General features: G+C 33.1%; 1 protein-coding gene across 1 annotated transcript; it reads left to right on the top strand.

The window, feature by feature from the left end:
• Window positions 1-241: 241 nt before the first annotated feature.
• On the top strand, window positions 242-4,588 carry LOC105793843 (serine/threonine-protein kinase BSK1). Its single transcript, XM_012622703.2, has 9 exons — window positions 242-1,012; window positions 1,114-1,249; window positions 1,574-1,707; window positions 1,792-1,897; window positions 2,613-2,698; window positions 3,063-3,251; window positions 3,419-3,583; window positions 3,667-3,780; window positions 4,082-4,588. The coding sequence occupies exons 1-9, from the start codon at window positions 638-640 to the stop codon at window positions 4,334-4,336; spliced, it is 1,560 nt and encodes a 519-aa protein (XP_012478157.1). The 5' UTR covers window positions 242-637; the 3' UTR covers window positions 4,337-4,588.
• Window positions 4,589-14,526: the final 9,938 nt, after the last annotated feature.

The raw sequence follows: 14,526 nt of genomic DNA, 5'->3' as shown, positions 1-14,526 counted from the left end.
TACAAAATAAAATGCAATTCTAAAGAAGTCATCTAAAATAAATATGATTAAATATGGAGTTAAGAGTGACGCAGAAATAGAAGTTGAGGTTAATTAGTAAGTAGAAGAAGACAAAAAGACCCTTGAATCAAATCAAATCAAGGACGTAAAAAGGACAATTCAATAGCTATAGACTATTAGTATATTATTGTAACATACAATTGTTATTAAGGCGAGAACAAAAAATATAAGAAAGAAAGAAAGCAACGTCGAGAAAGGGACAGAAGGTTTTGTCAGTGCAGAAAGGGCCGAAGGAGGCCAACGGAAAAAGAGAGAGAGAGAGAGAGAAACAACGAAAGAAAGAAAGAGAAACCTCTCTCTCTTTCTTTCACACTCCTATGGTGTATACTCTCTCTCTCTCACACACACACACACACACACAGTCGCCTACACGACGTCGTCCTCACCCTTCCTTCCTTCCTTCCTTCGAAACTTCCCAAACCCAAATAGCTTCTCCATTCCTTCCCTCTTCCATTAATTGAAAAAACTCCAAACTATATGACTTTTTTTTTTAAATGATTAAATAAATCAAAGAGGAAGAGGAATCTCTATGGTTATAATTTATAAATTAGTCGTCTGAGTCAACTCACCCCGAGTTATGGGCTGCTGCGAATCCACCTTTCTAAGAAGACCCGATTCACTGCACAAAACCAATCACCACCACCACCTCTACAACAACAACACCAACACCAATCGTCTCACTCAGACCAATAATGGCCCTTCCTCACCTTCCATTGCTGGAAAAGATTCCCTTGCCGGTGGGGCTGCGGGCTTCCCTGATTTCTCCGAGTTCTCCCTTGCTGAGCTCAAGGCTGCCACCAACAACTTCAGTTCCGATTTCATCGTCTCTGAATGCGGTGAAAAGGCCCCCAATGTGGTCTATAAAGGCCGCCTCCAAAACGACAATAATCGACGTTGGATCGCCATCAAGAAATTCACTAGATTAGCCTGGCCCGATCCTAAACAATTCGCCGTATGCTTTCTTTTTTCGTTGAATCATTTCCATTTTTAGGGTTTCCCTTCTTCTGATTTTCTTTTGTTCTTTTTAATCTCTTTTTCCGTTTATCATTAAAGGATGAAGCTCGCGGTGTTGGAAACCTTAGACACAAGAGAGTGGCTAATTTGATTGGGTATTGCTGCGATGGCGACGAGAGATTGCTTGTTGCTGAATACATGCCGAATGATACCCTTGCAAAGCATTTATTTCACTGTATGGTTCCAATTTTTACTATCACTTTTTTTTTTTTCTGAACAAAAGTAAACTAAATATAATTAAATTTGAGTGCAATTATTACTTCCTCTGACCTAACTTGTTGGGTGTTTATTGATGTCTTCTGTTAAATTCTTGTTTCCAACTAATGTCTCTCAACTAGTTAGATCCTGCATGATAATATCTTTAAGTTATCACCTTAAGTCATGCTTTTCAAGTAACATAAGTAAAAATGTAAAATCATATTGTGTGGCCATATTGTCTTCCTTTTAATGTTTCACCTTTTGGCTTGAAAATAATTTCTGTTCTTTATTTGCTTGACAGGGGAGAACCAGACTATTGAGTGGGCTATGCGGTTGAGAGTTGCTTTATACATAGCTGAAGCATTAGATTATTGTAGCAGCGAAGGTCGTCCATTGTACCATGATTTGAATGCATATAGGGTTCTCTTTGATGAGGTATTGCAACAAAACTCTCTTTTTTTAGCTCTTGGTATTTGTTTTGTCGAGCATATTAAATAACCTTTTTAATGGTTTTTGCAGAATGGCGACCCTCGACTTTCATGTTTTGGTTTGATGAAGAACAGCAGGGATGGAAAAAGTTATAGTACAAATCTTGCATACACGCCTCCTGAGTATTTAAGAAATGGTAACAGCTTTTTAATTCTTCTTATTATTCAACTTCTCCCTTACTTAAGAGAAAGAAGACAATCTTGCTTTCCATTGTGTGTATGTGTAAATCCAAAACTTATTCATTTGGTCGATTGTTTTCAAATGTTTAGATCTGAATTATCATTCATATTTTCTCCTATGTTAGAGGGGAGGAGCCTTAATTTTATGCAAATCTACAAAAACGGACTTTTTGCGAACACCTCCACTATGTGATCCTTTCCGAACTAACTATGATCATGCGTCTCTTGTAAATGAGTTTGACATTCTTAAACTTGCTCTTCATAGATTGTGTGAGAATTACTGGCATATATTCATTTTTACCAAATATGGGGAAACAAAAGGGATGGTTTGGGGGGGGGGGTCGGGTTGTAATGTTGGATATTTCAGACCATCAATGAATCTTCTTTTTCTTTTGCTGAAGTCTTTAGCTTTTCCTTGGGATTGATAGTATGTTTGATAGCTTCATCCATTTCTGATATTTATAGATGATCGCAATGCCTTAAGCTTCTAAGAATTCCAAGTTGTGTTGTGCAACTGCGTAATTTGAGAATATACTAGTGAACTAAGTCTATCATGAAAACTGATTATTTAGAGCTTTGAAGTTTCTAGGACTGATGATGTTAACCATCGGTTATTTGTTTCAGAATTGTTCTTAGCTAGAATGATTGAGCTTATTAATATCTGTGTTCTAGGAAGGGTTACTCCTGAAAGTGTTATATTCAGCTTTGGAACTGTCCTTTTGGATCTTCTCAGTGGAAAACACATTCCTCCAAGTCATGTAAGTATATATACCTTTTCTACTCTTTTGCTGCTTGGAAAGCTGTAATCTATTTTCATAATGAAGTGATTGCACTATTTCTTGTTTAAACGTGTTGGATGTATGGATACCAAGGACTTTTTTTATTTCTCACAGACCGTCGATATTATAACTATACATGTTTGGTATAATTTTCAATTTGTGGATATGATGACTCCACCTGATTTATACTTGATGATTCTTAATGAGAATAAGGGATGAAAATATGATTCTGTTGCCACTTGAATTTTCCTGTCTTTTATTCTGCCTCCTTGTTGGCATTCCCAAAAGTTATTAATTTTGGGGTATTATTTTCAAAAAATAAAAATTCTTTATTTGTATGCAGGCTCTGGATATGATAAGAGGCAAAAACATTCTTCTCTTAATGGATTCACATCTAGAGGGACACTTTTCATCTGAAGAGGCAACTGTGGTCTTTGATCTTGCCTCACAATGTTTGCAATATGAACCAAGGGAGAGGCCAAATACCAAAGATCTTGTGACTACACTTGCCCCATTGCAAAATAAACCTGATGTGAGCCATCTTTCTTCCACTTTTGCTCTCCCTCTAAATTTCCTCAAGTTTACTTTTTGGATGTGCTTTCATGGAAATATTGTTTGCTTTTGCAGTTTTGTTCTTATGAAATATTAGAATTTGTATTTTATCAGACTCTGAGGTGAGGACTTGGTATTCATTTGCAGGTTCCATCTTATGTGATGTTGGGAATTCCCAAGCATGAGGAGGGGCCTCCTACTCCGCAGCAGCCGTTGTCTCCAATGGGTGATGCCTGTTCACGGATGGATCTCACAGCTATCCATCAAATTTTGGTAATGACACATTACAAAGATGATGAAGGAACAAATGAGGTAAGTAATATCATAGAACTGTAGATTTGTGGATGCCTACCTATTATGTGGTGTTAAATTCGTTTGGATATGGACTGGTTCAGCTCTCCTTTCAAGAGTGGACTCAACAAATGAGAGATATGTTGGAGGCAAGAAAGCGGGGAGATGTAGCATTTCGTGACAAAGAGTTTAAAACTGCTGTAGATTGTTATTCTCAGGTATACATTCCATTTCTTTCTGGGATGAACAGATTACATTCATTCACAGAATTTGTGTGGTCTGAAAAGGCGCAGAGCCTGTTGCCCGAATTACTTTACTTCATTGTGCTTGTAATGTATCAGTTGGAATCTGTGGGCTTTTGGCTCTATAGAAAAATGAGAGTGGGGGAAATTTGAGATTCTTATTGGTTATGGTTTATGCATTGGAGCACAATTTGGAAGCTCCATAGATAATTGGAAAAAGGAAAATAGATAGCATTTTTCTGCATTAATGGTTAATTTGATCCCATTTTCTTTTCAGTTCATAGACGTTGGAACCATGGTTTCTCCAACTGTTTATGCACGAAGAAGTCTTTGTTATCTTCTGTGCGATCAACCAGATGCTGCCCTCCGAGATGCAATGCAAGCACAATGTGTGTACCCCGACTGGTCAACAGCATTTTACATGCAGGCTGTAGCCTTGGCCAAGCTAGACATGCAGAAGGATGCTGCTGACATGTTGAATGAAGCTGCGGCACTAGAAGAAAAAAGGCAACGGGGCGGCAGAGGATCTTGAGACGTTGGTTCAAGTTTGTGGCTCTGTAACGTTCTTATTTTTTGTATGGGTGGGGGCCTAAAGAGCAATTTGTGGCTGTCCTTGTGGTTGTTAGCAAACATGCTGAGATTAATGTATAATGGAAATTGAAATTGTGGTTTTGTGCCAAGCAATTTATGGGATGATGTAATGTGGAGGGAGGAAGGCATTTGTTTTGCATTGCCATCACCTTTTCCTGTTCTTTGATTTTAATGAAATAATTGATTTCGTTTATTATAGTTTTTACTTGTCTTTGAAGAAGAAATATTGCTGAGTTTTGTTTCCAGAACCAACTATTATGTCTCAAGGATATGTTTCAAAATTTAAGTATTCATATGGAAGATCAATTAGGATATTTAATATATATATATATTTAGCATAAAGTTTGATTTTCCAATTGGAATGTTGAAATTCTATGTCACATTTGGTACTTGTATTTTAATAAAATATTTCATGTGATACTTGTATATTAAAAATGTCTAATGTGATACTTAAATTATCAATATTTATTTTATTATGGTACGTATTTTTATAAAATGTTTAATGTGTTACTTTTTATCCTCTCCTCTGGAGTCATGAAGGGACGGAGGAGTGGCCTTTCAAACCTTTGGCCCTTTTAGCTGACAGTGGTTTCATAGAGCTAGTAGAACTTCTCTTGCCTCCGTCTCTACTTTTTTAAATTGGCGTTTTGCTTATCAACCTTTATATCTTCCATATTTTGAGCCCTCTTAGTCAAAGCAGTAAATTCTCTCAACTCTAGAGCCCCAACAAGCAAACAGAGGTCTTCTTCGGTGGCCACAAATTCCCAAGCATGCTTGCTCAACCATACAATTTTTCTTTCATTTCCACTACAGACATATTGCTTTGTTTAAGTTGGATAAACTCTCTTTTTCTTATAAAGGTAAAATCAGCTCACATATTTCTTTCCGAACTCATTTAAGAAGAAGTCCTAGTTCACATGGTCTCAAGGGGTCACGGTGGTTGTTAGCTTGATTGATCAAACCAAAATTGTCAAGAGGGGGGTAAATTAACCTTTAAAAGATTTGATGAAAGCAAAGGAGTATGAAACAATGAATGCAAAGATTTAGAGTGGTTTGGCCCCAATTGCCTACTCCACGACCTTATCTTTCTATAACTAAGGATTTTTTGAAATTCACTAATTTGTTCAGCATTTAAGGACAATGTTTAACCTTACAACTCTCTAAAGATTTCTACCCAAATCTTAGGACAAACCCTCTCAAAGAATTACAAAGGAGCAAACTAAGAAATAATCCTCACAAGATCAGAATGTTTGCCAATAAAGCACAAATAAACAAGAATACACTTGAACTAAAGAATAACAATAGAAGCTTGTAAGTGTGTATAAGAAAAATATGAAAGAATTGAGCACTAAGGTTGAATTGATTGATCTTTAAGCTTAATTATATCTCTAGTTGTTGTAGGACCATCAGAAGCTGGTATTTATACCTTCTACTTCATTTCCAACCGTTGTGGTTGTTGGGAGAATAAATAAAGTCATTGGGATGGAAATACCAGACCATTAAATTCACCTACAAAAAAATGTATCGATATTTTTTGTCCAAGTATCGTTACTAGAGATATTTAATATTTGATTCAGTGACCGTTAAAATTAGTTTCCAACGATACCAAAGATGATTTATTGATACTTGGTAAAAGGTATCGATATAATTTTATGGGTATTGATACTTTTTGACATTTTTAATAGATTATGAAAACAAAATGCAAAATTGGTATTGATATAAATTTTGGTATTGTTAAATGTTAATAAGTATCGATATAATTTTCAAGATATCGATATTTATTGTTTGTGTTCAATTTTTATTCAAAACAAAAGCGATTTGGTATCAATAAAATTATGAAGTATCATAAAATTTTACAAGTATTGATACACTTTGGAAAACATCGATACTTCTTGTAGGGAGCGCTTTTTCAATTAATTTGAAATGGTTTTGATTAAGTTCAAGAGTTTAAATTTATTTTCAGATTTGTCAAAAATATTCTAAGTGTTTAAAGCATTTTCTAAGATGTTTAAAAGTTTTGAAATATTATTCATGCTTAGAATTCTTTGTTCAAAAATAAATTTATATTTTAAGGAAATATTTGTTATATCAAAATAATTTAACAAATAAAGCTAGTTCAACAATCTTCCCTTTTTATATAACAAAATATTTTGGTAAATTTGTTTTTGAATTTGTTACTCCTTTTTAAAGTTCAATTTGAATAAATGACTTGATTTTTATGAAATTTTGGAAACAAGGATTTAACACAAAAAATAGTCACTTAATGTTGGCATTAAAAGATTAGTCATAAAATCAACCAAATACCAATAATTTACATTTCTCTTATCTTTTCCCCATTTTTGCTATATCAAAATTAACAAATAAAGCTTAAGAGAGAGACTTTGTTAGTCCAATAAAATAGTAAATAATTGGAAAAATCAAAGAACTAACATAGATGTATCAAAATAAACCAACAAGTATCTATAAATAAGATGCCAAAATAAACATTAAGTTCCACCATAGAGATAAGAAAATGTGCAATGAACATGAGTGAGATGCATGAGAAAATGAAATATATGCATCCTAGTCTCCTTGAGGTGAAGGAGGAGGAGGAAGGAATTGAGACATTAGAAATGCAATATTTTCCTCTATCCTAGACATCCTAGAGTCTAAACCTTGAAAATTATCATTAACATGTTCAAAGGCATCATCTACCTGAGTGCTGAAACCTTTAAACTCATCAGTTAAAGAGGTAATTGTGCCAAGGATGACGACAAACATTTCGTCGGAGAGAGGCTGAGTAGACGGTTGAGCAGAAGAAGAAGCCGGTGGAGGGTCTTGGTCTTCTTCAAGTTCTTCATTATGATCGTCTTGAAGAACATTGTGAACATCTTTAACCCAAGTGTTGGTGTAACAACCTATTTTTCATTGGTGTCAGAAACAGTGATTTCAGGGCCACAAATCTGAAAAGTGAGTTCGTAAATATTATTATTTAATATTTACGACTCAAATATAGTATTATATTAAATTTTAATTTGATAATTTTTATTATTTGAATGAATAGTATAAGTTGATTGTCCTGTAAGTCAAGTGATTTCGGAAAATGAGGTATTGGGACATCGTTTTTGTAAATCAAGTCCATAAATATTTACGGGATTATTATATTGGTTTGTGAAGGTTCGGTTTGGCAATTTTAATGTTTCGTTAATTAATTAAGGAAAAAAGATTAAATTGTACAAGTCGTAAAAGTTAAGCATAATTGAATTTTATTAATTAAATGGTTTAATTAGTAGATGTGTGAGGACTTATGTTGTAATTAGACCATGTATTTGATGATCGACGGCTTGTGGTTAATTTTATAATGAATTTTGATTAAAATTAAAGTCAATAGTAAAGTAAATAAAACTTAAAAAAAAAATTAATCAATATCATCTTATTCACTTTTATTCTCCCAATCAAAACACCATGGATAAATAAGTTTGAAGGTTTAACCATTGATATTCCCTTGCATGGTAAGCCATTTTCACTCGTTTCTCGTAATTTTTATTTTTTTAAGATCGTTGAAACTAGGTTCAGCTAACTCGTATCTTCGTTTTCAAAACTATTAAAGTTTGTTAAAATTATCATTGATGATTTTTGGATGTTCTTGATATTAAATGGAAGATTTTGAAGCTTGGAGATGTTTTAGAACTATTTTGTTGAGTGATTTTGGTTAGATTTAAGTTTAAAACTAAATTGATAAAATAATTAAATTGGCATGAAATTCTTGTGATATTTTCATAAATATGGGTTGTAATTGCATAGGGAAAATTCGGCTAGCATAAAGTTGGTTTAATTGTGATAGATCTGAAAGTTTTGGGTTTAGGGTAAAAGTGTAAAATGTCAATAAAAGGTCAAATATTGAATTTTAGTATTTAAAAGTAATTGAATTGGATAATTGAATTAAATTATTATATAGATTAAGAAACGGATCAATCAATAGACAAACGAAGAAAAGGAAAAATTACTGAATAGACTTTGGAGTCGTTTTTGCTGCAGAATCAGTTTAGGTAAGTTCGTGTTAAATTTTGGTTATGTCTATTGATGTTTTGAACTAAAATTTGGGATATATGTGAATAGGTATATAAATATGTATATGTGTGTACTTATTATTTACATACTTAACTAAGGTAAGTTTTGAAAATGGAAACAAAGAACCAACTTGTAAAATATGACAAAGTTATATGTATGAATTGAATTGTATGATAATATTAAAATGTAAAGGATTATGTGATCTATTGAATAGTTATGAAATGAAATAGTATTGGTTCGAAATGTAAAGTATAGAAATGTTCCAAGTCGAAAATGAATTATATTATGACATGGTATGTGTTGATCTTTTGAAATATGGTATTATGCTATAAAAATGGAAGATTATGGTATGTATGTGATCAAGGAAAAAGTTGTAAGCATGTATAGGTCATGGTATACAAGATAAGCTCGTGTGAACCTAGTGAATAGATAGGATACAAATGACATGTCATTAGGGCATAGTAGGCTTCGTGTCAGTGTATATTTAGCAAGCTTCGTGCCAGTGTTTTATTTAGTAGGTACTATGTACCGCTGATGAATACTGTACCAATGGCTTGAGGTCCTGCATGTGTTGCAGATTTTCTGAAGCTTGTGTAAGCAGCATCGTGTATCAGTTAATGTCCTTATCTTAGCTAATGCGAGCATTACCCTCCCGTGTATCCGTAGTCAATTTACTATTGTTTTGTGGGCAAAATAGTTAATTATCGATATGGAAATGGAATAGAAAGATATGATGATTTATATCTTGATATATGATTATTGACATGTTATGTTTGGTTATATGAAAATAAATATATGAAATGGAGCATTGGATATAAACATTTGAAATGAAATGTGAGTCTTAAATGTGTTTACTTGTAATGTTTATGACATGATAAAGTTATATGTTTCATATATGTGAACTCACTAACATTGTGAGATTTATTGTGTATAGGAAGTAAATGAACTCATGACCTTATTTATGAAATTAATTGTGAAATGTTTTAGTTACAACAATTACGGTAAGTTAAAGTTAAAGTTTAATTTGAACTTACTACGCTTTATGTAAGTTTATTCTATTGGTTGTTTCTTCTTTGTAGATTATTAGACTTTTGTTGTCGATTGGAACGTCATTGGAGATCACACTATTCGACAACTCATTCGTTAGCTATTTGTTTATTTTGGTCAGTTATAAAGGCCATATAAATAGGGTTTTGATATATATGTATGTTTTAAGCACTATGGTTATATTTTGCGTCAATTGAAGTATGAGATGTGTATATTGATGTGAATCTCAATTAGTATTTTGGGTTGATTGTGGTGTGTGATGGAAATGGTATGTTTTTGGTTTTAAATGCATTTTGAATGGTTGATTTGGTACAAATGCTTAGAAATCTCGGTAAACCCTGGTTGATGATTTTGGTCATGATAAATGAGGTATATTTGATAGTTGAATATGTATGAAATGTTAAGTAGTAGTATTTGAATGGATTATGTTTTAATGTTTGAATTGTGGTGCCAATGAGGGCATATTAGTTAGGCATATAGGTTAATTGTAAATCGGTATATTTTAGCATGTTTAGGCACACTTTGAATAGGTTTGATTGTTGGTTGTTGCATAGCTTGGAGCCCAAGCATTTGAATGTGAAATGGCTTGTTTTTTAAGGTAGTTTTGGGTATACACGGTCAATCACATGGCCGTGTTCCCCACACCGTCATATGACACGACCATGCAGTTCTTTAATTTTTGGTACAAGATTGTCCACACGGTCTCAAAGAGTTACATGGCTTGGTGACACGACCTTGTGACCCTATACTCGAATTGTACACGGCCTGAGAGCACGAGCATGTGGAGTAGCCACACGACCAAGCTTGGGACCACACGGGCTGACCTCTTTCACATAACCTAGCCACACAGCCGTGTGACCCATGTGTGCACATTTTACTTAAATTTTTGTAAAAGTTTCAATTTAACCCAAATTTGATCTTGGTTTGTTTTAAATGTTCTGTAAGCTCGGTTTAGGTCTTAAAATGATTGAATAGCATAGAAATGTTTGCATATGAGTTATTTTGGTTATGTTTGTTTAAATTATAAAAAATGTTAAAGTTTTATAACTGTAGTACCTTATAGCTTGGGTCGGTGACCGGACTAGGTATAAGGTGTCCAAGTTGGTAGCAGGATCCAATTTAAAACCAGCTCAATGAAGGGTAGAAAAACTAATAGGTTTGTGTTTAATGACCAAAGGATGAGACATTTGTGGGGATGTTAAGACATTTGAAAATGTATGACAATAATGTACCAAAGGGCAGAAAGAGCTTACTCTCGAGGTTTTGACCATTACATTTGGTAATGTCATTGAATAAGATTAAAGCCAAATATGGACGCTTATTGCTATGAAAAGAATCAATCCACCAATAGTTAGTAGATCGAATAATGGCATGTTTTTAAATAGGATGTAATATCCATGTAATTATAAAATGCAAAATGTGATCATGGACAACTAGCTCGGAGGCAAATAAGCGTCAAACATTCAAGGCCAAATTATAAGGGCCTTTCTCATTCAACTCACCCCCGAGAGGAAGTTTCAAAAATTTAATGAAATTTTCTAAAGTGATAAGAATAGGAGTATTCATAAGAAAGAATTATAGCAACAAACATCTCACCAGACTCATCATGTTCGAGTCTAGCATTTGAATAAAATGCTCGAACAAGATTAACATGAGTCGTTGAACGAATTTTGAAAAAATCGATCCATTGTCATTTAGTTAATGTCTGAAGAAATAGAAAATTGATTTTGGCCAAAAATTGATATCAAGGGTGCGAGAAACATTAACTTTTCATTTTAGAAAATATTGATTAAAAAAATAAGAGTCATGGTTATCTCTAAAACAATCATCAGAAGAATTGGGTTTTCCACTAGAAGAAGATGAAGGCCCAGAACGAGGGCGTTTCCCGATCGACATTCTAAACAAGGGCATTTCCTGACCGACATTCTAACTAACTAGACAAGAGTGACCCTAGTAGCACTTAAAATCTGCTTGGGGAATTTTATCAAACACTTTATGGGAAATAGGTTTGAAGAAAAATTTTAAGAGATTGTTTAAAAATAGGCAACCATCTGCATGAAAACACATATATATGTTCCAAATCAACCGAAAAATACAATTTCTAATCAACAATTTAAAAAGAATTCTACAAGTTTCGTAGTAGAAAAATAAGAGTTTTACCTTGAAATTTGTCACACCCAAAAATTAAGCCTAAAAGTTTCAAGATTCAAATAGGGATTTTTGCTCTAGTGAACTCGGAAATTTCGTTAGCATGGTATTCGGAAATGTTTTTTTCTATGGCATTTTGGAAATTAAAACAATTTTGAAAATAATGTTCAAAAGACTTTTAATTTTTAAATAAGGACTAATTTGTTAACGGGTCTAAATTATAAGTTTTTAAAAGGCAATTAAACCAAAATTTAATTTTCACCCTTTTTCACCCTTCATCTTTATAAAACCCAAGTTAGTTTCTTCTCCATATTCTTGCTTTGTTGTCCAATGCATTCCAAAACCCCTCTCATTCAATCTTGATTCCCAAACTTAATTCCTTAGATTTCTATCATTCCCCAAGCCATAAATCTCCATAGTATTTCAAGAAAAAATCCAAGAACACCATAGATTTCTCCATTATTGAATTTTTGGGTTTTTCGAGTTTTCGATCAAAAATTTAGTTTTTCATCAACTAAGGTAACAAATGAAATCCTTATTAATTTTTTATGTTACTTTATCCTTTAAATTGAGTTTTTAGCCATTAAATTGCATGTTTTAAGTAAAAATCAAAAATTGGGTTATTAATGGTGGATTTCAAGATTTTGGATAAAAATGTGGTTTCAAAGTGTTTTTCAATTAGTTTTGACATGATTAGAAGGTTTCTAAACTTACTTTAAAGTTTCATTGAAGATTTCCAATGTTTTAATGGATTTTCGTGAAAATTACCATAAACATGTCGAAAATTTTGATACCATGAATTAGGTAGTTTTGAGTAGTTTAAAGGTTGAGAATCAGTCGTAGATGAATAATTAGATGAACAGAATCAGTTTTAGGCAAAAATATTAAGTATCAACCGAGATAATTAAAATTCAAGTTTGCTATGTCGAAGGTTTTTATTACATGAGAATTTAGCTTAATCTTGTTTTTTGATTGTTTGAAGTGAATATTTAGCTTATTTTTTATTGATTTGTTGTGTGATTTACCTTGTTGATGCTTCGAAATGGTTAGGACTTTTAACGAGTAAAGATAAATGCAAGGAAAAGCTAGTTTAAGCTTTTGACAATTAAGCAAAAGCGTGATCGGTGAGTGTTTGGAATTGCTACTTGTAGACACGATTCATAGTGTTACTTGAGAGCTTACGAATAGCCTAAAACCCTATCCTAAGTTTCAAGTGTAAGCTTTCTATTTCCCTTACCCTATTTTGTTAAATTATGTGATTATGTGAATAATTGTGGATTGATTATTATGATATGATATTGTGATATGAGACATGTGTGTGACTATTGTGAATTGTGTTGTGTTGTGGGCATGATATACATGCCAAATGACAGTGATAATGATATGATAATAATGCAAATATGTAGCAAAAGCGAGCGGAATTTGGGTAAGTATATATGTGTTGAATTGTGGAATGTGATATTATTATGACAGGCAATATGTGATAATACTTGTATGTGATATATGATGTACTGATTTTAATGCACACATATGTGGTCAGATATGTGATGGTTTAATGAACATTATTGTGGAACTTAAAGTGCAATTAAATGCAAATTCAATAAGCATGCATTATGCAAAATTGTGGATATTTTGGTCTTATTATCTCTTGAAGTTGTTGGATATAGTTGACATGCCATAGGATTGTGAGTACTCACCTATATGTATTGTGTTTTTGGGCATTGAGGTCCTAGGATAGGTTGGAGAGATAAGGGAATGTGAGCTAAGCTCCATTCAATGGGACATATTTGGTGTGTTGGAGAGTGTTAGCTTTATGCTTCACTTTTTGGGATATGTTCAACTCTATGAGTCAATTGGTGTGTTGCAGATCCGTGTATCCGATGTGTGGTGATAGAGCCCACTTTTATGTTTCATAGCCTCAAGTGCTAAATTATCGTTTAAATGTGATCTAATTTATTATGATAATACGATGTGAGATGGATGCTTAAACATCTAAATAATATGCTAAATGAGTCGATTAAGTTTCATGAAAATTTTAGTATGTTCTCATAGTAAATTTGTGTATGTAATTGTAGTTTGGGTCGTTTCCATTTAACTTGTGAATGCATGTGAATATATAAGCTAGACTTGTGAGTTATTAAAGCATGTATGTAACACCCTATACCCAGCCCGATTGCTGAGCCCAAAAACAAGATGCAACACCACCGTATCACATCGCATACAACATAAGTCGACACATTATTAAACATACATCATTTTGTTTCCTTTATTATTATGGCATTTATACAAAACGTAGGTCATTCACACTTTAAGGAAGTTGAATCATGCTAAACATTCATTGAATAATCATAAAACAAGCACTAAACATGCATTAGGACCATTTAGCAAAATTTCTCAAAACTATTAAGTAGGTATTGATACTGGTAGAGTCGTATCGATAATCCTCTTAAGTGGTATCGATACCGCTTGGAAAATCGATACCAAATTAGCTTATTGTTTCTTGTCTTAAAAACCCAACTTTCAAAAAATATAAGTACCACTGAAAAAGTATCGATAATTTTACCCTAAGTATCAATACTAGTGGAAGAATATTGATACCAACTAGCGAAACCGACTTCCTGCACTTTGAAAATTGCAGAGGTATCATTTCTAAAACCTAAATATCGATATCTCTGTTCCAGTCCTTAAAACACAACATATATCAACACATAGATCATCCCAAATATGTTCTAAACATCATGCATCAATTGTCTCATAAAATAAACACCGAAATGTCTCAAATAACGGTCCCAAACATCATATTTAAAGTCTACAAAGTTCCTAAGCACAATAAGCATGCAAACAACTAAAGAAAATCATAGCAAAACCAACAAAACATCTACCACA

Source organism: Gossypium raimondii, chromosome 3 (genome assembly GCF_025698545.1).
Source record: "Gossypium raimondii isolate GPD5lz chromosome 3, ASM2569854v1, whole genome shotgun sequence".
Lineage (NCBI taxonomy): Eukaryota > Viridiplantae > Streptophyta > Magnoliopsida > Malvales > Malvaceae > Gossypium > Gossypium raimondii.
This window is presented reverse-complemented; position numbering and strand designations above follow the sequence as displayed.

What these genes read in the sequence shown, in the direction of transcription:
- LOC105793843 (XM_012622703.2), top strand. Translation starts at nt 638, where the DNA reads ATGGGCTGCTGCGAATCCACCTTTCTAAGAAGACCCGATTCACTGCAC. An exon ending in CCGATCCTAAACAATTCGCC is followed by an intron (nt 1,013 to 1,113) that starts GTATGCTTTCTT and finishes TTATCATTAAAG; the next exon opens with GATGAAGCTCGCGGTGTTGG. An exon ending in AACACATTCCTCCAAGTCAT is followed by an intron (nt 2,699 to 3,062) that starts GTAAGTATATAT and finishes ATTTGTATGCAG; the next exon opens with GCTCTGGATATGATAAGAGG.